Here is a 24,523-nt window from a genome sequence, read left to right as displayed (position 1 = left end):
AGTCCAGACCCCCAAGAAGCCTCTATACACCTGTGTCATCCATTATAGGCTGACCGTTAATGGTATGGAGGATACTTTCCTTGAGGGCATATCACCTGCTTGGGAAATCTCACCAAATTTGTTAAGGGCCATTCTCTAATATTCTGGGGCATGGGTGAGAATGAAGCTAACAATGAAGTAGTCTGTATCTGATTGTATATACCTTAACACAGGCCTGAAGCAGTGGTGTGTTTAAGCAGCCTCTGACCTGCTGATGTGTGTGTTTCCCCTTAAATTGGACCTGCAGAACAAGTTACTTACCTTCGGTAACTATATATCTGTAAGAGACATATATTAGTTATGGATCCCTACCTTAGAATTACCCGCAGGCATCAGACTGGATCTGGAGACATTTTTTCATAGCAGTACCCTTGCACTTCGATGGGTTACGTCGGTTGACTCTGCGTCCCTCGTCAAGATAGCCAGGATGACGTCCCAGTATCTACGTAGACGCCGCCCTTGCGCACTGATGTCAGTTCTTTACACGACATTCCACGCCAGAAGTGCAGAGCCATGCAAGACACTGACCACTGGTGCATAAAACTAGGGCCATGAAAGGGAGTCCCTTACGCTGGTAGTCAGTTTGCAGAACGGGGAGGATGGGTGGGCGGTAGGGAATCCATAACTAATATATGTTTCTTACAGATATATCGTTACCAAAGGTAAGTAACTTGTTCATCTGAAATAAACAATGCGTTATGGATTCCTTACTTTAGCATAGGTACCCCAGCCATATCAGCCCTGGAGGTGGGTCTGGCAACCAAGTTCACACCGGGAATTCCTGGAGAACCAAACGGCCAAAGAAGCCATCTCTCCTGACTTGAGTATCCAGGCAATAATGTCTAGTGAACATGTGCGGCGATGCCCACGTGGCTGCCTGGCAGATGTCATTGAGTGGGAACCTGCTTCCCAAAGCAGTAGTGGCTGCCGTCGCCGTGGTGGAATGGGCGCGCAATCCTACGGGAGGTTCCTTCTTTGCCAAGGAATAGCATATTTGGATGCAAAGAACAACCCACCTAGAGATGGTCCATTTCTGCATGGCCTGACTTTTTTTGGTGCATACTTAGCCAACAAGGAGTTGATCGTCCACCCGGATTTGCTTTGTAAGATCCAAATAAAAGGATATCGCACGGTTTGGATCCAGGCGGTCGAGTCTTTCTTCCTCGTTAGAATAATGCGGGGGCAGGAAAAAGGTGGGCAAAGTGATGGTCTGTCCTATATGGAAAGCAGTAACCACTTTGGGGAGAAAAGAAGGCCAAGTTCTAAGAACAACCTTGTCCATATGAACAGCAAGGAAAGGAGGCTTAGAAGAAAGTGCCTGAAGCTCACTCACCCTGCGAGCAGAGATGATGGCAATCAGAAAGGCAGTTTTCAGAGTTAAAAGTCTGAGAGGGCAATTATGTAAGCGCTCTAAGGGAGCACACATCAGTAAGTCAGAACTAGATTCAAGTCCCACTGGGGCATTACAAAAGGAATAGGAGGAAAGAGTTGAGTAATGCCCTTTAGAAACCTATTTACAATAGGGGACTTGAAAAGAGAAGGCTGATCTGGAACGCGAAGGAAGGCCGAACAGCCGAAAGATAGCCTTTAAGGGTATCCAGAGAAGACCCCTGCTGGGCCAAATAAAGAAGAAAGAGGAGAACCTCTGAAAGAGGGGCAGAAAGGTGATCCACAGCCTTTGCTGTGCACCACTCCACAAATGTGTTCCATCTGCAGGAGTATACCATTTTAGTGGAGGGACGCCTGGCTACCAAAATGACATTACAGACTTCGGGAGGAAGGTCAAAAGCTGTCAACTGTTGCCGCTCAGTCTCCACAGGAGGTGGAGGATGGACAGGTACAGGTTGAGGACCGTCCCCTTCTGCTGCAACAGAAGATCCTCCTGAAGAGGCAGTCTGATCGGAGGATCGATGGCCATGTACAAGAGCCCGGATACCAGAGTCTTCATGCCCAAACCGGAGCTAAAAGAATGACTTGGGCCTGGTCGCGCTTGATCTTCTTCAGCACTTCGGGTAGAAGTGGTATAGGCTGAAAGGTGCATAGAAGACCCCAACTCCGCTCTCGACGAGCGAATACCGCCCTGGAAATTCCAACGGGCAGAATTGCTGACATTGCGCTTTCTCTTCGGTGGTGAACAGATCTAACCGAGGCTCACCCCGCCACTGAAAGAGACTTTGCACCACCTCCGAGTGAAGACGCCATTCGTGATCCAGCATGCACCGACGGCTGAGTTTGTCTTTGGCGTTCAATAAACCTGCCAGGTATTGAACCATCAGGCACATGCCCTGAAGTTCCAGCCATCTCCAGAGGCGAAGGCCCTCTTGACATAGGGTCCGCGACCCCAGCCCGCCCTATTTGTTGCAGTATCATAAGGCGGTGGTGTTGTCCATGAACACCTGCACTACTCTTCCCTTGACAGAAGGAAGGAATGCTTTCAGTGCAAGACAGATCGCCCGGAGCTCCTGAAGGTTGATGTGGAGCTCGGACTCCACCAGAGGCCTCTGATCTCTGCCTCCCTCATGTGGCCATCCCATCCCAGGAGTGACGCATCTGTCACCATAATGAACTTTGGTTGGGTAAGGGAAAGGGATCTGCGGTCGACCGAATACTGGTTCGTTAGCCACCACTGCAGAATCCTCTGATGCTGACTTCAGGTCCCACTGCAGAGCCCGCCTGTGGCACCTGGCATGATCTACCAGCAGGATGCAGGAGGCCATGAGGTCCAATAGCCTCAGGGTAATTCTCACCGAAACCCGGGACAGAGGCTGAAACATCGGGTTCATAGCTCGAATATCCAGACTCGCTGTTCAGGACGATAAGCCCGAAACTGCGCTGTATCCAAACCTCTCTGATGAAGAGGAGCTTCTGAGAGGGATTTAGGTGGGACTTCAGCACATTGATAGTGAACCCCAGCAAATGCAGAAGGTCTGCCATAGTCTGGAGGTGGAAGACAACATCCTGGGGCAAGACCACCTTCAACAGCCAGTCGTCAAGATAGGGGAAGACTGGAACCCCTGATCTGCGCAGATGAGCAGCGATAACACCGCCATCACTTTGCATGAACACCGGAGGGTGCTGGTAAGGCCAAAAGGGAGTACAGTAAGCTGAAAATACTTGTGGCATACCGTGAACCATAGGTGGCGCAAGTGGGCAGGCAGGACGCGCATGTGAAAATAAGCATCCTGCAAGTTCAACGCCACCATCCGGTCTCCAGGGTTGAGGGCAGATAGACCCTGTTGCCATTCCTGAGATCCAAAATAGGACGTCCTTCTTCTGCACCAGAAAGATGTGGGAATAACAGCCACAACCTACTTCTGAGGTAAGAACTTGCTTGATAGCTCACTTGGCCAATAGAGCCATAACTTCCTGGCGGAGAAGGGCCAAGTGATCTTTGATATGCAATGGAATTGTGGTGGCATGGATGGAGGGGTAATCTTGAAGGGGATGGAGTGGACCCTTCGGGCTTTCTGCATAACCCACCTGTCCGACATGATGGTTTGCCAGCGGGGGAGGTGATGGCAGATCCTGCTGCCCACTGGCAACTGGTGGCCCTGAAAGGTTGGACTAGGAGAGTTTGGAGGCTGCTGCAGAGGGAGCACTGGTGGACTGACCTGTCCCACGTTCCCGGTAGCGCAGAGTCTGAGTAGACACGAAAGGGGCACATGGCAGACTGCCTCAGACTGCATGAGGCAAGATGTAGTCACGAGGCCCAAGGACCTGGCCGTAGCCCTAGAATCCTTGCAAGCGCGTGGTCTGCCTTATCACCAAACAAGCGACGGCCATCAAAGGGCATGTCCAAAAGTGTAGATTGGACATCACTCAAGAAGCCAATGGATTTCAGCCAGGTGTAGCGTCTCAGGGCTACTGAAGTTGAAATAGTCCTGCTTAGCGAGTCGGCGGTCTGCAGCCCACAGCGAATGGGAAACTTTGCTGCTTGTCTCCCTTCGCCAACTGCATGGGAGAGTGTGCGCGCTGGGCCTCCTCCGTTCACTGTGCCAGCATCTGCTTAACCGTATCCCACATGGAGTGGGTGTAACAGCCCAAGAGACATGCAATGTTCACCAGCTGCAGTTCTAAGCTGGTGGAAGAAAACATCTTCTTTCTAAGGTGTTCCAGCCTCTTGGATTCCCTATCTGGGGGAGCAGTAGGGAACAAGCCTTTGGAAGTAGAGGCTTGGACTACCAAGCTCTCAGGGGTAGGATGTTGGGAGAGGAAAATGGGGTTGCCCGGAGCTGGGCGGTGGCGCCGGGCAATCATCCTATCCACAGGAGCCCCTGTGCTGGGCTTGGACCAAGTGCCCGGAAGGACGTCCATGAGGGCCTCATTGAATGGCAGTAGGGGCTGCGAAGAGGCTGCTGCCGGCTGATGCACCTCAGTCAGGAGGTTAGTCCTGACTGCCACCATAGGAAGCTCAAGGCCCAAGGCCTCAGCCGCCCTACACAACACCACAGCGTAGGAGGCTCCCTCCTCCATAACCACGGTAGGGGGAGAAAGCATGCCAAGGTCAGGGGAGACATCCAGACCACTGGCATCACCCAACTCCTCTCTAGTCCAGATCTTCGAGTTGGTCTGCAAGAGGGTCAGCAGACCCCTCCCAGTCCTCCTCACCCTCTTACGGCTACCACTCAGGATGCTAGGGAGCGCCAGGATAGAAAATTGGCACAAAATCGATGCCGGCTGGGGACCCGACCAGCGTCTGAAGCAGCAGCGGTGTAGTCAATGGATTCGGTGCTGGAGGAGGTGTCGTCAGCTGGACCAGCGCTGATCCGGATCCAGGCCTGGATCCTTGGGGGAGCTGTAGCGCCAGGGCTGAAGAACCCCCAACCGAGTCCTCGGGGCCCGAAGGCGTGCCGGCAGAGTTGGGCTGCCCAAATATGGAGTGGAGAGCTTCGTAAAATGTACAAAGTTGGGCAGTGGTCGCTCCGTCTTCCGGGAAGGGGGGAAATCAGAGCCGACCCAGCAGGCTCCGCGGATGATGCTGAAGGACGACGACCATCCTCATCCTACGTCTCGTCTGAGGATGGACGGAGAGAAGGTGGAGAGCGACGGTGCTTCTGCGCCTTCTTCTTGTGCTTCGACTTACCCGAAGACGAAGTCTTCAACAAGGAGTGGTGGTAATGGCTGCACAACCGGTCCCATGACCTCCCTCTCAACCGGGACCTCGAGCGACGTGAAGCTAACTGCCGGCCATCCAGAAGCTTTTGGGACAGCAACCGTAAAGACTTCGGGCCATGGCCCGACAGTCGGAGCACGACTTTGGGTCGTGGTCACGCTCCAGACACCAGAGGCACACTAGGTGTGGGTCCGTCACTGACATCAGCTTGTGGCAGGAACCACAAGGCCTGAAGCTGGTCCAATGATGTGACACCCCTGTGCACAAGGAGTCAAACGACTTGACAAGAAGTTGACAAAATGTGGAAAAAACATTTAGCCAAACAGTGACTAGGGTAATGCTCTCTCCAGATCTGCGCTGGCTGGCACGTAAAAAGAAAGAACTAACTTCAAAGCGCTGGGGCGGCGTACAAGTAGATACCGCAACGTTATCCCGGCGTTCACGACGCCGACGACGGATGCGGAGTCATCTGACACCACCTACCGACACTCAAGTGTACTGCTATGGAAACAAAAAATCCGGATCCAGTCTGACGTCTGGGGGTAATTCTAAGGTAAGGAATACATAACTAATAGACTCTTTCAGATGCTTATTTAAGTGGTCCAGTACGTAGATACATTGTTACATGTCCAGTACATATATAAATTGTTACATCTTACTGAAACTTTGTTTTATTAGGATTTATCATCTTAGTGTTCGGTTTGTGAAGAATTAGTCTCCCATTTTTATTATCTTTTGTTGTGAATTAATTTAAATAATTATGGAGTTTTTGAATTAGAGGGTTAATTGTTTATATTTATTATATTTCATAAACAAATGTAACTTGTTTTGTGACTGTTTCATATAGATTTTAACTGATCCATAGTAATTCATTCAGTCAAATTTCTAGGCCTGGCATGTTTTTGAAACCTACCAGGCCTAGAAATTTGACTGAGTTGGTGGTACTTGTTTTGTCATTTCTTTTAATGGGCACTCCTGGACTGTGCCAGTGAGACATCAGCATTACTCCTACCATTTAGTCAGAAGGTTGTTTTGTATGCTATCAGTGGCTTCGCACTTCACGGTGTCATTCTTTGTTGACTGTCTTTGGTCTTTTGGCAGAATTTGATTCAGTTGAACATTTTATCCCAGCACAACACCTGGACATGGTTGCCGCTGTGCTCCTCAGTTTGTTGAGTTTATGTCCTTACAGTGTATCTGGGAACCATTATAACAAGGCTGTAAAACACAAGCAAACTCTGTACGTTTTTCATTTGCTGCCATTGTGAATTCCTGTGGACTTTGTTTCTCTTTTATTTCTGCTTTCATTAGCATACACTTGTGAAGTTCCCATATTTAATCGAAAATGTTCTGATTCTCTAAAATAGCTGTTGACAGCTGCTTAGATAATTTTGTGTTGATTTAATGTGGTTTTCATGATCCTGTTTCAGTCTTGTGGGAACATATACAAAGGGCTGTCGCAGACTGGCGCCTGGGGCTGCTTCGATGAGTTCAACCGGATCTCTGTGGAAGTGCTGTCGGTAGTAGCCGTGCAGGTAAGTGCCAGCATGCCAGTCAAAGAATGCCAGTGACATCCAGTGCTTCATAAGCGTTATAAAGGAAATTCATGATGGGCGACTCTTAAGATTGTAAACATAGAAGTGTAGGCCATCCTCATTTTTACAGGGGGGCCACATAGAAAGCACAAACGAGGCACAAAAGCAGACACACTCTATTGCATACTGTTGCCTGCTGGCTTTAGACACTGTCTCCCAGGTCTGTCCATTTGTGCTGGTATCAGCCCATCTAATGTCTCATTTTTGAACAACCAAGTGGTGCTTCTTATGTTCACACAAGAACAAAGTTTGGTTGTCCACCCCCTTTTGTCCCATCCTTGTCCGTTGGGGTGTGGTGCTCCCCTGCCTGTTCCCTAGAAAAACTTTAAAAGAAGAACGTGCCATCAAAATGTTAATACCAGGGCCACATTTATGTAGATGAAAGCAAAATGAACAATTGTAAAACCAATAGGTCTGGCTTTAATTGAATGTATACGGTAATATCAAGCTACAGCTAAATAGCATGGGGATAGACATTTATTTGTGTGGAAGCAGAGAACTGTAGAATAGCTTAAAAGGTCAGTTGACAGTTGCACTGTCAAGCCAGGCCTAAAAATCCATGTAATTTAATGACTACCTTTCTCCTATCTGAGCTCCTGCCAGAGAAAAACAACATAAATGATCTAGTTATCTAAGACATTCCAATGTTATCTAAAGCAGTGGTTCCCAAACTTTTGACTCATGAGGACCCCCATTGAGTCACTACTGGAAGCTGTGGACCCCCAAGCAATTTGTACCATTTAAATTTCACAACTTTACACAGTCAGCCGCAAACTAAATACACAAAGAAGTGCACACCGAAGAAAAACTCATAAATCGAAGATTTTATATTAAAAGAAATTTGCAAAAATCACAACATTTTAATGGAAAGGTTGGTGCTGCATCTTGGCGACTAACTTTTCAATGTTAGGTTTTATTTTGCGGTATGAGATCCTGACGAGGACCCTGTCACTTATTTTGTTACAATTGTTAAGTATTAGTAGACCTTCTTGCCCACCCCTGGCAAGAATGGCTTATAATGAAAGATTGGCAGGTTAGCAGACAACACAAGCCACTAACCTTCGTGAACAAAACCAGCAGGGGCAATGATAGTTGTCCCCACTCCCCCTGCGGCGACTCACAAAAGGATGAGACAATAACTCCCCTGCAAGACTGTCCACAGAGATAAAGGGGAAATGGATAAAACAATAAACCATCATGGATCGCCACGAGAAGGCCTTTCTGGTCCTTATTTCTTACTACGAAGTACACCTTGTAGTAGGAGACCCTGTGTTAGAGAGAGAGAGAAATCAGAAGCGTGTATTAACATGCAATAAGCCTATGCGTAAGCAGTATACATAATTTGCATGTACCGATACTCGTACCTCAGATGTATTCCACTCCACTGAGCCTTGGAGGGAAGGGATAGCAGCAGAAATGGTATCACACTAAATCAAATCAAATCAGGCAACCAGCAGGCAAATAAGGAGTAACCTACTCCAGAGGAAAGGTTGTGACACAGCTAAGGGATGAGCAAGCTATAACATAGAACAGGCACGACTGGGCTGTCAATTTTCAGTGTAGTATTCCTGCTCCTCCTGTTACTCCACAGGAGAAAGTGGCTGAAGGAGCCAATGCCGCTTGTTTAATTCCAGTTACTGTCCCTCAATGCTTCTCTGAAATAACGGCCCCCTTGATAAACGGTAAGCCTTCAGCATCGCAGCGTTCCATGCTTGCTAACGGGATGAATATAGGGCTGAGGATAGAGTTGCACCACAATACTCCGGGAAGGCAAAATGTGTCAATAGTATACGATAAATAAAAATGCACTTGCTCACACTGCAGCACTCCGTGTGTGCAAGCTCGACAAGTGCGGTGTTGAAGAAGCGCATTCAGCACTGCAGCACTTCTTGCAGGTGAACGCGTGGTCTTTGTCTAGGTCCACTCCGTCCACCTGGTAGCGATAGACGTATCGTTTTGACCCAGATGCCGGCATCAGGGAAAGGCGGGCAGAAGTAGAAGTTTTCAGGAAAACGCAAACTGAACACAGAGCAACTGGGCTCTAGGAGCCGCACACGCTGAAGGCGGAAGATGAGAGAGCGTGCAGCCAGGAAATCTTCAGGCTACTCTCCCGTGAAAAAACGAAGTCCAAATTTGCCAGGAAGGTACTAATTAAGCAACACTTGATTGAACAGTGTCTTGGCAGTTTGACAAGCACCGGCCCACTCGAAAGGAGTAGTTTAAATACTCAGGCTCCTCCCCAGCACAGGTCTTCCCGATAGTCAGGAATGGTGGCATCTGGGTGTTGTAGTCTACCCCCGAGGTAGTAAGCAGGTATGCCATTATTCTGCACTCATACTCCGTTCACACGTGAATATACTAAAGGGGCTAGTGTAGGAAGTGTCTGTGTATGTGTTTGGAGTGAATGGGAGTGCCGCCTTCTCGTGACAACCATGACAAAGAGCGAGATTTCCTGCATGGTAGCTTTAAAAAACAGAAATTCCAATAACACCATGAATTAAAATATAACAAATTAGCGCTCAATATGTTTAGTGTCTTATTCGTTATTGTTTTTTCATTGGCTTTGTGGGGAATCAGACAAAATGTTTTCTTTGAAATCCACACATTAACTCCTAAAAAGTAAATGTCTTATTCGATTGCAATCTCTTGTCACGGTGATTTTATGAATACTGAATCTAGAAACTGTATAATATTATTGTGAGCAAGGAAACAAAGTAAGGGCTTAATTACAAGTCTGGGGATCCAAGGACCGCTAGACTCATGGAGGTGCGGTGGTGGGCATCACCCGCCTGTTCTATTACGATTAGGGCAGTTGGACTGATATTGTCCCACCGGAACCGCCAGGGAACCTCCATTCCCTGGCTATATTGCGGCATTCAGGGGGCATCAATATGCTTGGCATGACTGGCACAGTGCCTCCAAACATATTAGGAGTTTACTCTCCCTCATGGTTTTAATAGCGGGTCCTCCTCCATGAAAAACCTGGCCGAGAGGAGACAAAGGGGGACCTACAAGGCCCCCTTGTGTTTCTGTACCCTCGGGTGCATGCAAGGGGGCACAACATGTGCTCCCCTGTGTGCATGCACCACAGCTGCTGCACGACATGGACTTTCCAGTCTGTGCTGTGCAGGAACTGTTTTTGACGTTCCCACTGTATTTCCTATTTTTAGAGGCACAGCTGTGGGAACTCCAAAATCAAGCCTGCCAGACAGGAGGAAACTCCTAATCTGGTGTGCGGCCCGACCACGGCTGTGGCGGTGCGGCAGCGGGGTGGATCCGGCACCACACCACCAAAATCATAATCAAGCCCTTAATGTCTTTTTGCCTGCTGCTTTTAATGATGGAAGTAAAATGATAAACGCTATATAAGACATTGACACATATACCACAACTATAATTGACACCCAAAAAGAACAAATTAATTACAGTGCTTAATTTGAGCTGGTGTTTGCCGGTGGGGGCCACTGGCACTCATTTTTGGGGACCTGCACTTATTTTACTGCATCAGACATTTCCAGACAACAAATGAGGGAAAACTCAAAAAGTAGGAAGAAAAAAGAAGAGAAAGATGGAAAAAATTACTCAATAGTAGAAAACAGGATCCTTCAAGAGTGAAATTCGGGAGGTGGGTTTCTGGTAGTGGAATAAAGAGGCACATGGTGGACTAAAAACTACAAGCCCTTGGTAATAAATGAGTGTAGCAGGCTTCTGTGCACCGGTACTCATGAGAAGCACAATCAAATGATGGCAACAAAAACACATGCCATATAAAATTTTCAAATTGTCTAAGACTATAACTATCAATTTATCCTAAAATAAATTAAAACTAAGTTTACATTAAATATGACGAAGAAGGACAACATGAAGGATGGGGACCCCAAATGGTAATAAAAACAACACTGAGCATATCATGAAACAGAAAAAAGTAGAAGCCTGTATTGCACCTTGGAGAAAGGCCATAAACTGCAGTTTAAAATGGGGGCATGGTGATGAACAAGCAATCTCAAGAGTTCACTAGTGGTACCTAAATGCCACCACAGCCACATCCATCCATGTGCACAAGCCACTCAGTTGTGGACATCAGTGTACACCGCATGATCGTTTGTTGACTGTTGTCTTGTGAGGATGGAAAAGTGCATGTAGACTCAGACCTTAGACCACCAGGACTCACACAAATGGAAATTGACTTCCTCGGTCCTCTAGTGAGCATTCAAGCTCTGGGTATCCAACTCGCATACATCAGGGTTTGGCAAGATTCGGGACTCCCCTTGGTAACTCTTCCTTGCCCCAGTATTGGAACTTTCATAGATTCCCATGCTTTTGTATCATTCACCGTTGTCGGAATGGGAGTCTCGGTAACAAAATAACACAGCAGTAGGTACAAAAGAGAAAGAAAAAGGCCTAGGCCTCATTCCCTTTTGTAGCATATCCACTTCTTTTTGTAAAAGAGACCAAACTAAGCATCAGCCAATCAGAAGAGCCTCACCCCATAGAAACCTCCAGAAGGAACCTCAGAGCCTCAGATTTTCTACCGCACGCCGTGCTTAGGGAATCTCCTTTGAGCTCTGCTCAATCTCTACTCTTTCAGAAGTTTTCTTCTGGATTTCTCTTCAGGATTGTTGGCTGTCCCTTCCAGAATGTCTGACAAGGAGAAGAAGAAGGCCCTTTTCAAGCCATGTTCCACCTGTGGCAAGAAAAGATTGTTTGTTGAGGATAAGCATAAAGATTGTATATATTGCCTCAATCTTCATCATAAGGCTGCGGACTGCAAGATTTGCCGCACCTTTTCTACCAAGACCCTCCGGGATCGTGAGGGTAGGATTCTTACCTGGCTCCAGACGTTGAAGTCCAGAAAGGACACAGTCTCCAGTGACAGTGAAGACTCTTCTTCAGCCTCATCTACAAGAAGGTCATTCAAAAGGGTTAGGATTTCCCCTTCACCTTCTATGGAACGTCCATTTAAGGCCTCAAAAAAGACCCCCAGAGAGTCTGAGAGCCAGGGTCCGGTCGAATCGTCTCACCATGGTGAAAAGGAGAGGGAAGGACCATCTACACCTTCTCCTGGGAAGAAGACTGATCCAGCCTTCAAAAGACCTTCTTCTCAGTCTTCTGGGAAGTCTGACAGAAGTTCCAAGTCGTCGTCGACGCAGATAAAGGCTTCGTCGGCGAAGACGCTGAAGCCTAAGCTTAAAATGGTACCGTCGACGGGCTCGTCCACGGTACAATCGGCGCGACGGGATCGTCGACGATGACGGAGTCGTCAACGACAGTGTCAGCGACGTCGACGAAGATGTCGACGATGGCAGGGACGTCGACGAAGATGTCGATGAAGGCAGCGACGACGAGGAGTTCGTCGACGGTGGTGACAATGACAGTATCGGCGTCGAGGGCTTCGACGACGACAACATTGACAACGACGACAGCAGGAGCATCAACGGTCTAGTTGTTGATGGCGTCGACGACGCCCATCTCGTTGTCGATTGTTCGTTCGTCGACGAAGTCTACTCTTTCGACGACGACGGCAGTATTATCACATGCAACTCCATCGTCGACGGGATCGTCGACGATTCTGTTGTCGACGGAAAGAATCACTATTTCCATGAGGCGGATTACACCTGACATGACGTCTCCTAGGAGAGTTACCCCCTTGCCTCCAGCTCTGCTGTTAGAGGAGGATGATGACGATTCAGACGATGATGATCAGGACTCATATGGATATGCAAACCGTCCATCTCAGCTTCTGGTTAAATGCCAGTAGATGGATTCCGAAGGGGAATACCGGCAGGAATGAGGGAATTATCATTCTGCCCAACCACAACAGTATTCGAGGCAAAACATGGTCTCCGTACCATCTTCTCACTTGCAGGATCTCCACAACATGCTGCAGGATTACAAATCTAGATGTTCGCAGCCTGCTGCTGTTCCGACTACGCAAGCCCTGCCTGTCCCTTCGCCCCCTGCAATGGTTTCTACAGAATTGCCGTCTCAGGTGATATCTCAGCCGCAGACACCAGTTCCACAGGTACCTTCGATACCACTGGACACTCATGATGATTCCTCGGATGAGGACCAAAACTTAGATGGCAGACCTGATCAAGATGTAGAATGGGACGAGTATGTCATCCTAGACCCAGCTTCACCATGTCCGGATCCGATGGACTCCCCGCCAGTGGATATAGGGGGGTTCCATAAGCTGATGGAGAGAGCAGCTAGCAGATTCAAGCTACCAATGCCTTCTGTTGCCACCGAATGTTTTTTATATGACTTTAAAGTGCCTTATAAAAAGACCACTAGATCTATCCTTATTGTCCAACATGTTGGGGAGGAAGGCCTTAAAGCGATGAAAGATCCAGCGACGGTGGTCCCTGTACTAACGCACCTCCACAAGAAATACAAAGCACCGGAGGATTGTCCAGCGTCTTTGACGGGACACCCAAAACCAGATTCGGTCATTTCTCAAGCGGCACAGAGGAAGTCACGCAACCCTTCAGCTCCTTTGACAACTCCTCCAGATAAAGAAGGCAGGAGGTTAGACAACGCTGGGAAGAGGTTCTCTCCAATGGCTAGTCTTTTGGTGTGGGCCGCAAATGCCTTGGCAATATTGGGCAGGACACGATCGCCAACTATGGTGTGACGTTTCGCCACATCTGGACCAACTTCCTCCAGAATCCAAAACAGAGGCGAAGAACATTTTACAAGAGGGGAAAGCAACGTCAATGGAAATTATAGACTGTGGCATGGACATCGCCACAACAGCCTTTCGTTCATTAGCTTAAGGCGACTTGGTTTAGACCTGAAATCCAGAATAAGTTCCTGAATCTTCCTTTCTATGGAGAGGCACTGTTTGGAAAGTTTATAGATGACACACTCCAGGATATTAAAAAGGACACCAAAACAGCTCGGTCTCTGGGTACTCTTCAGTACCGTTAAGCTCCTTTCAGAAGTTCCAGAGGCAAGAGTACCACATACAGAGGTTCTTACCAGCAGCAACGGTACTCATCGTATGGATCAGGTACGCAACAGTACCGCCAGCCTTATCAGCAAAGACAAGACCAGTCCTCGAATTTCTCAAGATCTAATATTAGAGGAAAGCAAACTCGCCAAGGACGTGATACGTCCAAAAGGCAATAGCGGCCTCCTGGCTCTTCCTACTGTGCCCTCCTCCGCAAGATCATCAGTAGGAGGCAGGGTATCTCAATACCTTCAGAATTGGTCCAAGATAACATCGGACCGTTGGGTGCTAAACATCATTCGAAAGGGCCATACTTTGGAGTTTACACAAATCCCACCATCCTAGCCCCCGGCTGCCATCCCATCGAAACATCTGCGTCTTCTGCGGCTTGAAGTTCATCAGATGCTCCTGAAAGGGGCTATAGAGCCGGTTCCCTCCGCTCAAAGAGGAGAAGGATTCTATTCCAGGTTCTTCCTGATAAGGAAGACGCCAGAGAAATGGCGCCCCATTTTAGATCTCAGGGAGCTCAACACCTATCTCATCTCCCTGTCTTTCCGGATGGTCTCACTTCAAGACATACTACGCCTCATGAATCCACGGGATTTCATGGCCACGCTCGATCTTGAAGATGCGTACTTTCACATACCGATTCCCCCGGCACACAGAAGGTTGCTATGATTTACTGTAGCCAAGAGCCCCTTTCAATTCAGGGTTTTACCCTTTGGTCTTCGCTCAGCCCCGAGAATCTTCACCACGGTGCTGGCACCAGTAGCAGCGTTTCTACGGAAGAATCACTTTCAAGTCTGCCCTTACCTGGACGACTGGTTGCTGAAGGCTCCGTCCAGGGGGGCAGCGAGGGAAGCGGTCAACGCATGCACAAACCTTTTTGAGAATTTGGGTCCCACTCTAAACAAGGAGAAATCCTCTCAGGTTCCGTCCAGGACTGCACGCTTCCTGGGGGCCATCTTGGACTCGAATCTCAAAAAAGCTTTCCCAACCTTGGAGAGGCAGGAAAAACTGCAAACCATGGCACTAGCCTTAAGAAGACGAAGGTATCTTTCAGTACGCCAATACAAATCTCTGCTACGAGTGATCTCTTCATGCATTCCTCTGATTCCACACTGCAGATGAGGATGCGTCGTCTTCAGGAGCAGCTGGACATCCAGTGGAGACAAATTCACGGTTCGTTCAATGACAAAGTGACCATCAACTCGGCAATGAGAAAAGCTGCCTTGTGGTGGACAAACAAGAGAACTTATCCCAAGGTCTATCCTTCGTAAGCGATCCGTCTCCTCAGGTTGTGACGACGGATGCGTCATTGGACGGCTGGGGGGCAGTACTGAAGGATCTGCATGTCAGTGGACGTTGGTCACCTCAGAACCGTCTGCTTCACATCAATATCTTGGAACTCAGGGCAATCAAACTGGCTCTTCAAGCTTTTCTTCCTTGACTAGGAGGTTCGAAGGTTCTCATCCTGATGGACAACACCACGGCCATGCATTACATAAACAAAGAAGGAGGAACCAGGTCTCTCCTGTTATCTCAGGAATCTCAAGAAATATGGGAATGGGCGATCCTTCACCGGATTTCACTGCAGGCGGAACATATGCCAGGGATCTTAAACGAACATGCCGTCAGACTAAGCAGGCTTTCCTCAGTTAGTCACGAGTGGGAACTGAACCAGCGAGTTCTGGACAAGGTTTTCCAACAGTGGGGCAAGCCTTCAATAGATCTATTTGCCACTCCGACCAACAAGAAATGCCGGTCTTATGCAGGCAGACTTCACCAACAAGGATCATTGGGGAATGCACTTTCGATAGCCTGGTCAGGGACATTTGTTTACGCCTTTCCCCCCATTCCAATGATCCAGAGGCAGATCAGGAAAATCAACGTGGAGCCATGCAAGATGATCTTGATAGCCCCTGCTTGGCTGAGACAGTTCTGGTTCACGGAACTCCATTTGTTGTCGCTTGTTCCTCCTCTTCCCTTGCGAACCATCCTGGACCTTCTCACAATGTCCGAGGGGAAGATTTGGCATCCGGATCCAGCTTCATTGCACTTGACAGCATGGCTCCTGAGCAGCGAGAATTCATGAACCTTCCCATCTCAAATGAAATAAGAGGGATTCTCTCCCAGGCTAGAGCTCCTTCCCCGAATAAGACTTACCGTTTCAAATGGAAAAGATTTTGCATATGGTGCTGGAAAGAAGGTGTTGACCCTTTCTCTTCTCAACCTCATCAACTTCTGCCTTATCTTTTGTCCTTAGCTAAGACAGGACTGGCCCATTCATCCATAAAAGTTGACTTGGCAGCGATTTGTCAGTACAGACGTTCTGCGCCTGGACCTTCTCTTTGGTCTTCTAGGATAATTAAACAGGTTCTTAAAGGATTGTTCCGTGTCTATCCCCCAGTGAGGCCTCCGCCTCCTCCTTGGCAACTGAATTTGGTCCTCACACAGCTCATGAAAGACCCATTTGAACCAATACATCGAACGGACATGAAATTACTTTCATGGAAATTGGCTCTCCTTCTTGCCCTCACATCGGCGAGACACATTGGGGAGCTGCAGGCTCTCACAATTCAGGAACCGTTTCTCCAATTCAAAAGGAATACAGTAATCTTAAGAACTAATCTGAGATTCATACCCAAAGTGCCCTCGGACATTCACCTGAATGAGCCGGTTATTCTTAAGTCTTTCTTTCCTCACCCTTCCACACCAGCGGAGAGGTCACTGCATTCTATGGATGTACAACGATTGCTTAAAATTTTATTTGGATCGCATCAAAGGATTTCGTAAATCTTCCCAATTGTTCATTGCTTTTGTTGGTCCTCACAAGGGCCTCCCTCTTTCAAAATAAAGTATTGCAAGATGGATTTCCAGTGCCATTCTCCATTGCCATTCGGCAGCAGGTAAGCCACTGACCAGCAGAATTAGAGCGCATTCCACAAGATCGGTGGCTTCTTCGACAGCTCTCTTCGTGGGAGTGCAAATCAGAGACATTTGCAGGGCTGCGACTTGGAGCAGCGTGCACACCTTTACAAAGCATTACTGCTTGGAATCCTTGACACAGGAGGACACGGCTGTGGGCCAGGCAGTGGTGAGGAACCTCTTCCACTAATTGGTGAGCTTTCCTTTCTATCCCACCTTCCTTTTTCTGCACATTTTGTTTCTCTCATGTACTGATGGCTGTTACAATGTATGTTTATGCCACGAAATGTGTTTTATTGATGACTGCTTGCTACTCTGATACAAAAGCATGGGAATCTATGAAAGTTCCAATACTGGGGCAAGAAAACAAGTTACTTACCTGTAACTTTGGTTCCCCAGTATTGGTAACTTTCATAGATTCCCATACGCCCACCCACCTACCCGAGGAAAGCTCAGCCTTCAGCAGATGGGGTGACTGTTACACAACAGCTGCGAAAATCTGAGGCTCTGAGGTTCCTTCAGGAGGGTTCTATGGGGTGAGGCTCTTCTGATTGGCTGATGCTTAGTTTGGTCTCTTTTACAAAAAGAGGCGGATATGCTACAAAAGGGAATGAGGCCTAGGCCTTTTTCTTTCTCTTTTGTACCTACTGCTATGTTATTTTGTTACCGAGACTCCCATTCCGACGACGGGGAATGATACAAAAGCATGGGAATCTATGAAAGTTACCAATACTGGGGAACCAAAGTTACAGGTAAGTAACTTGTTTTCTTCTTGGTTGGTGCACATTTCTGATGTGCACCTCTTCGCACCAAGGTAATTGTAACTTTCTCTATAGTTTGTTTAACTCTTAAAACTGCAGGGGTCACTCTAATATATATCCTAAAATATGTAGAAATCCTGCTGGCAGAATGAAAATATATGTTGTGGTGGTGTTCCTTCCGTAAGTCCTGTTGTGTTGGATGTCCTCAGTATGCTCCTGGGAAAATACATTTGTCAGAATCGAAAAGTGGCCATGATAGATTATTTTTTTACATATATTCTTTATTTAATTTCACATAACAAACATGCCAGTAGTAGCAAGGCATGCACATTTATAACAAATCCATTTGGCTATGATAGATTCTAACAGTAGAAAATGTATTCCTCTACAAAACTGTTAAAAGGTTCATGCTCACCACTTGTTATTTTAGGCTAATAGCTTAAGGTGACTCGATCTCCCATTGTTCACAAGGTGACAACCCTAAAATCTCAGGGGCTGCAAAAATCAAATATTAACGCTACTTGGGAAATTCCAAATTTCTGTCTTAACTTTCTGTTATGGTGTTCACTCTACATTCTGATATATCAAATACATGCAGAATTGCCACTAGGCTGAAGGGAAGGATCCATACCACTGCTACTTGTCCAAGGGAAAAAAAGTCCTATATTATCTGGATTGTGTTAATTGTATATGGACCATTATTTTGACAACGTTTCTAGTCAGGGATTACTTGGTTCTCTTGCATAATCTTTACTCTATATGCTACTCATGTGTTATTCCAAGTTACAAAATGTTTTTTGGGCATTATTTTATATTTGTAACTCATGTGTAGTCTACCTTACTTATATTCATCCACATTATGCATTCTGTTCATTGACTAAAATAGAGATGTTTTGTGGTTCTAGGTAAAAAGCATACAGGATGCCATAAGAGACAAAAAGAAGCGCTTTAATTTCCTTGGAGAAGATATTAACCTTATTCCCTCCGTTGGCATCTTCATTACAATGAACCCTGGGTATGCCGGACGTACTGAGCTGCCTGAAAACCTTAAAGCTCTTTTCAGGTAAATTTATGACTGCTTGGGACATAAGATTCCAAAGAGCTCTTGCACTATGGATTATAGTACACTCAAAACATTTTGCACAAAGATGTGCCCCTCTTTTCAATATCCTATTGATATTATTAAAGTGTGACCTCTGTTGAGCTGATTACAAACAGGATGAATAATTCAGACCCCTGCATAAAACACCTGTTTGTGCAGGGGATGGACTTATGAGTAGTGCGAAGTTAACTGCACCCAGTAATTACTGTGATAAAGACTGTGCCCCCGGAGTAGGGGGAGGTAAAATGCCCAGAAAATAACAGGGCATTAAGATGTCCGTGCTTTACCCAGAAGAGATGGTTTTGCCACAGTCATCAAAACAACTGAAACACTTCTCCAAATCCAGCAGGGAAATCAATTACCAATACTCCCTCCACCTACCACATATTGTATTGGCTTGAAAATGAGTAGATAAATATCACTGTTGTGTCAAATCTTTGCAGCATGTTCTGGGGATGAAATCAGAGGCTGCAACATCACTACATGAACTTATTACATGTTACCTTGCCCTAATCTGGCCTGAGAATGTAAATCAGATTTGTCCTAGGAGGTCACTAATAAATATACACTACTTCTGTGACAAAGTACTGAAAATACACCTCAGCTAGTCAATACTGCATGCATTATAAGAGAATATACGATCGACCATTAATCTAGGTTGGGGCCCACTACTCCCCTAGCAATTCGAAGACTTCCAATCTCTCTTGACATTCCTAAACAAATCTGATCCCTGTTTTCTGATGGATATTGTATTCAAATGAAAATGTAAGCATCAACAAATAGCATTAACTGCTTGGAAAGTATACAGGGCACTACATTGCTATCGAAAAAGAGGAGAAAGGTCAATTGAAGATGAGAGGATATCTATGAGTAGCAGCTAACAAGAGGGTTCCATGTGGGGCAAGTACTGATTTATAGTCTTATTGATATTCTTCCCTACAACAACATTCATTTGTGACTGTACACTTACTCAAATTGCTTGTTAGGACAGTAAATTAAACAAGCTATTGCTTATGAAGTGACACGCCTATTTAGCCATCAGATCCTCATTGACTGATACCTATGAGCCAATTCGTCATTAATCCATGTGACTATAAATCCATGTGTCCAAAAATGGATATCCCTCTTGTTTTGCTAGAGCAGTGATGAAACAGCAAGCATACAACCAACTCTTTAGAGAAAAAATAAATGACTCCAGGCATTTTCAAAGCGGACATGCTCTAGCAAGGCATGTTCACAGGGTCAATAAAGGAGCGCATCATCTCAGATATCAAAGGTTTCACAGGGTTAAAAGCTTCACATTTCTATAATATTGCTAAAGTAGTGGGGAGGATCAGCACTTAGGTGAGTACTGTCCCCTCCACCAAGAAGACTATGACAGGTAGTTCAATATAAAGTCTTTCCACCAAAGTTCTTGATGATGTCCAATGACCAATGTTTTCCATTTAAGATTAACTGAAGGTTCAAAAATAATATTTAGCTGAACCCAGCAAACCAGAAGTCAGCCCTCTTCCATAATCAGGAACTGAAAATGTGAAATTCAGGCAAGCAAGCCTTATCTTACACAAAGACTGGATGAATAATGGTAGTAGGGAGTAAATAATTAATTTCGTGAATACATCCACTTAAATATTGTTCTTGGAGACTCCGATGTAACCATTCATGAAATGTAAAGGAGAGGGTTACATTCATGCCCTCGTGAAAGGTTTGATGTAGTTCTCTGACCTGCCTTAAATTAGCAGATACATGTTGGCCACTGAGATGACGTCCATTACCACATATTAATTGAGATCTGACTGTAATAATAGACTATTTGTGCAATAGTCTAGCGATACTAGCATTCCTCTGGTCATAGCTTTTTCCTACTACAACTTTATGTAGCCCTCTTTAATCCTGCTGACACACTGCGTTCATAAAGGTTTTCTTTGTAAACTATTTATTGTGTTCTGCATATAATTAAATCTATTTTGGTCTGAAATTTCTCAGCTCTCTTCTAAATCAATATTTTTGAAAAAATGAAGTTTCTATTTGAATGTATTATATTAGTTCAAGAACAGGTGTCTAAGGCATATAAATAATACAAATACAACTTTTTACTGTCAGATTGTTTATTTGCTGAATGGTACATACTGTCTGCACATTGTCATTTAGTAGATTTTGTATTGCTTTTCCAGACCATGTGCCATGGTGGTACCAGATTTTGAGCTCATCTGTGAAATCATGTTGGTTGCGGAAGGATTCATTGAAGCTCGGCTATTAGCCAGAAAGTTTATTACCCTCTATCAGTTATGCAAAGAGCTCCTATCCAAGCAGGTAAGTGTATTATGTAGACCCAGGCACGCTGTTTGTAAACAAGCATAACGTTGTACAAAGAGTTCTTATACATACAGGTAAGTATAAGACATTTCAGCTGGAGAAAATGTTCTGTGATATATTCTATGGATTTATAATTTGGCGCCCGAAATGTCCATCACCATTATGATGGCGCTCATCTGCCAAGGTCTAAATGAGACCCTTAGTCTTTTTCTGGAAGTCACAATATTTCAGCAGGGTAAGGCAGCATGCTGTATCCAAGGAAGTCTTCACAAAGTTAGTTAGGCAGTGGATGATGTACTGCTGAAGCCATTGGTTTTGGCGGCAAAAGCTTCAAGCAGGAGAAATTAAAATTTCACACCCAGACACTTTTGGAGCTTTCATCCGGTCAAGATTTTTACTTTTGAGCTTAGTCTCTTCAATTGGAGCTTTGAATCTTTCAGCTGGTCAAGGCTGTGTCTGTATACAGTGTGGAGTTCCATGAGGCTGGAAACCTTCTTACTGAGGGTCTGCTGAAACGAATTTGCTGCTGTGAAGAATCACCCAATAGGAGAAACTGGGTTTCTTAGCCTAGTGAGGTCGCATCTTGGTTGGATAGGCTAAAGTTGTTTGTCCAAGTCCTCGGGAGATCTGAAAGTACAAAAACATTTTTTAAGTCCTTGCTTTTTAGGGGTGGTAGGAAAAGTTCAATTAGACACAGCCAAGAGTCCTAGGACCTCAGGAACAGCACTCGGGGGTCAAGATTCACTTCAGGAGCGGCCACCAGCATGGTGCAGGGTCAGGTCCAGTTGATACCGGTTAGCTGGGAAATTCAGGAAAATTCCTCTTGCAGCTTTTGGTTGCCATGTAGCCACACAAGAGGTCATTCAACTAAAACTTTGAGTCTACTTCGATTTTTGTGGGTACACAAGGGAGCAGATCCAGTCCTTTAGGGCTCTTCTCATCTCATAAACCGCAGATCCAATCCTCTTCTGTTCTTCTTCCAATCCAAAAAGTGTTCTGAGGAGGGTAGCAGGGGTTTTTACCTTCATATCTGACACTAGATTGTGGGTGGAGTGAATCCTGGCCCCAACCCTAAGCAATGGGATACACTTCCCTGGGGCAACCCTGTCCACTTATGCAGCAGTTCCTGTTTTCCCTACTCTAAACCAATGTAACCCTCATTCCTAAAAATCCAAGAAGGGTAAACTCTTCTCTTCTACAGAGCATTTGTACCCATACAGAGGTGTGGGCATGGTAATGAGCAGTCTCCTCCGCTGTGTTAATTTCAGACCAGTTCTGGGGAACAGCTTTCCCCCCACTGGGATTGGTGCCTACCTGACTGGGAGTACAAAAGGTAGGACATTTTTTTGGTGACATCTAACATTTGCTTGTGACACCTCAACTAGTCTTTTCCTACCAGGTCAAGTGAAAGCACCACCCTAAACCCAAGCCATCGTTTTTGCTCTTGGAGCAGTTTTCACTCCTCATCAGGGTTATTCAGCCACCAGGCTACTGCTGGAGAGCAAATGCAGATTAGCCCCTTGGAGCTTCAGAAAGGGAAATGTAACTTTCTTAAAGTTACTTTTCCTTAATATTTATTAGAAATTAAACTTCACAACTACTTTTTTCTCTTAATAGATATTAACGTGTGTTTCATTTCTAACTGGCCTAGCTCTAATCCAGAGTTAGAGAATTAATATTTGATCTAGCTTTCCATTATTTCCTACGGGCCATTCATAATCTCGTTTCAGTGAAAATAGCTTTTGGGTACTGGTCACTGTAAGGATACCTTAAAATTACATGTCCTTTTTTAAAATACCATGCACTCTGACTAATGGGCTGCAAGGCCCACATATGTGTACATTTTTGATATTTGAAAGGAAGGTTTTCTCTTATTCAATATAGGTAATTTAACAGGTTGCATTATAGGATTTATACTGCAGTAGTCAGGCTACACAGGGTAGGCCTGATGTCATGATGTCATGTTTGCCCTGCCAGTGCAGTGGATGGCACAACAGTTGCTGCAGTCCATGACTGCTATATAACATCCAGGCCATTGGTGCACTTTCTCCACCATATAATGGGGATTTATATGCAAGTTAAAAATATCAATTAGTAAAAAGGCAATTTCACCATGTTTAAAGGGGAGCACAAGCACTTTAGTGCCGGTTAGCAGGGCTAATGTGGAGAGAGTTTTACAACAATCGAAGCAGATAGGGGAAAATTATGGGGGGATGTCACATAAAAGATAGTAATTTCCTTCAAATAGTATTTTTCAAATGGTATCTAAGGGCAGACATAATCAGGAAGTGCAGCTGCCAAAGACAGTGGAATTCAAAATAGCACTTCATCTCAAAGGTGGTGTTTATTTAGATTAGAGGCATTGTAACTACAAGAGACCAAAACATGTTGATATATATCATCAAATGAACATGGAAAAGATATTTGTTCCACTGAGTTTAGCATTTTTTTCTGCATAATGTAGAAGTAGTTCAGAGAGTCAGAGTGTTATTTAGCAATAAAAGCAAAGCTTTAAAACTCCTACATTTTATAAATGTGCCTAAATTTATTGGAATGATTTTGTTCTTGTGTATGCATAATTTCTGATTATTAACTATGAATTATGACACTCATAGAGCTAAATAATCAGATTTAGTGATCTGGCACCAGCAAAAATCATCAGTGGCAGCTATGCAGCCTTTCCTTTTGAAATTGCTGGAAAACTATATAACAGACCCACAGGAGCCCCCGGATTAGCTATGTAGTTTCACGGTACCCTGTAGTAAAGGCAACAGGCTTTTACATTCTGCTTTCATTAACCGGCATGCTCTAGTTACAAAGGAATCATTACATTTTGGACTTAAACTAGGATCAATCAATCAATCAATCATGGCACTTGTATAGGGCACTACTCACCCGGAAGGGTCTCAAGGCGCTTGGGGGAAGGGGTATGCTACTGCCTGAACAGCCAGGTCTTGAGTTGTATCCTGAAGGCGAGATGGTCCTGTGTCAGCCGAAGGTGGATGGGGAGGGAGTTCCAAGTCTTGGCAGCCAGGTAGGAGAAGGATCTTCCTCCGGCGGTGGCTCTTCGGATGCGTGGTACGGCGGCGAGGGCGAGGCTGGTGGACCGTAGCTGGCGGGTGGGCGTGTAGAAGGTCAGGCGGTCGTTGAGGTACTTGGGGCCCAGGTCGTGGAGAGACTTGTGTGCGTGGGTGAGGAGCCGGAACGTGATCCTCTTGTTGACGGGGAGCCAGTGCAGGTCTTTCAGGTGGCCGGAGATGTGGCTGCGTCGGGGGATGTCCAGGATGAGTCGTGCGGAGGCGTTCTGGATGCGTTGGAGTTTGGTCTGTAGCTTGGCTGTGGTTCCGGCGTAGAGGGTGTTTCCGTAGTCTAGTCGGCTGGTGACGAGTGCTTGGGTGACCGTCTTCCTGGTTTCGGTCGGGATCCATCGGAAGATCTTTCGGAACATACGCAGGGTGTTGAAGCACGATGAGGAGACGGCGTTGACTTGTCTGGTCATCGAGAGGGAAGAGTCCAGGATGAAGCCCAGGTTGCGTGCGTGATCGGTTGGCTTGAGTGCGGTGCCCAGGGCAGGGGGCCACCAGGAGTTGTCCGAGGTGGAGGGCGATGGTCCCAGGATGAGGACTTCCGTCTTGTCTGAGTTCAGTTTCAGGCGGCTGTTCTTCATCCACTCGGCGACGTCTTTCATCCCTTCGTGTAGGCAGGTTCTGGCGGTGT

The 24,523-nt window shown here is 46.1% G+C and overlaps 1 protein-coding gene across 1 annotated transcript in view; it reads left to right on the top strand.

The window, feature by feature from the left end:
* DNAH9 (dynein axonemal heavy chain 9) overlaps window positions 1–24,523 on the top strand; it is a 1,695,107-nt gene that overhangs the window by 620,885 nt on the left and 1,049,699 nt on the right. Inside the window, exons 28-30 of the mRNA XM_078654721.1 lie at window positions 6,583–6,687; window positions 18,294–18,451; window positions 20,665–20,803. Of these exons, the coding sequence (XP_078510847.1) occupies window positions 6,583–6,687; window positions 18,294–18,451; window positions 20,665–20,803 (402 nt within the window). The remainder of the gene's footprint in view (window positions 1–6,582; window positions 6,688–18,293; window positions 18,452–20,664; window positions 20,804–24,523) is intronic.

The sequence above is a fragment of the Lissotriton helveticus genome, chromosome 7 (genome assembly GCF_964261635.1).
Source record: "Lissotriton helveticus chromosome 7, aLisHel1.1, whole genome shotgun sequence".
NCBI classification, from domain to species: domain Eukaryota; kingdom Metazoa; phylum Chordata; class Amphibia; order Caudata; family Salamandridae; genus Lissotriton; species Lissotriton helveticus.
Note: the sequence above shows the minus strand (reverse complement) of the source record. Positions and strands in the feature narration are given on the sequence as shown.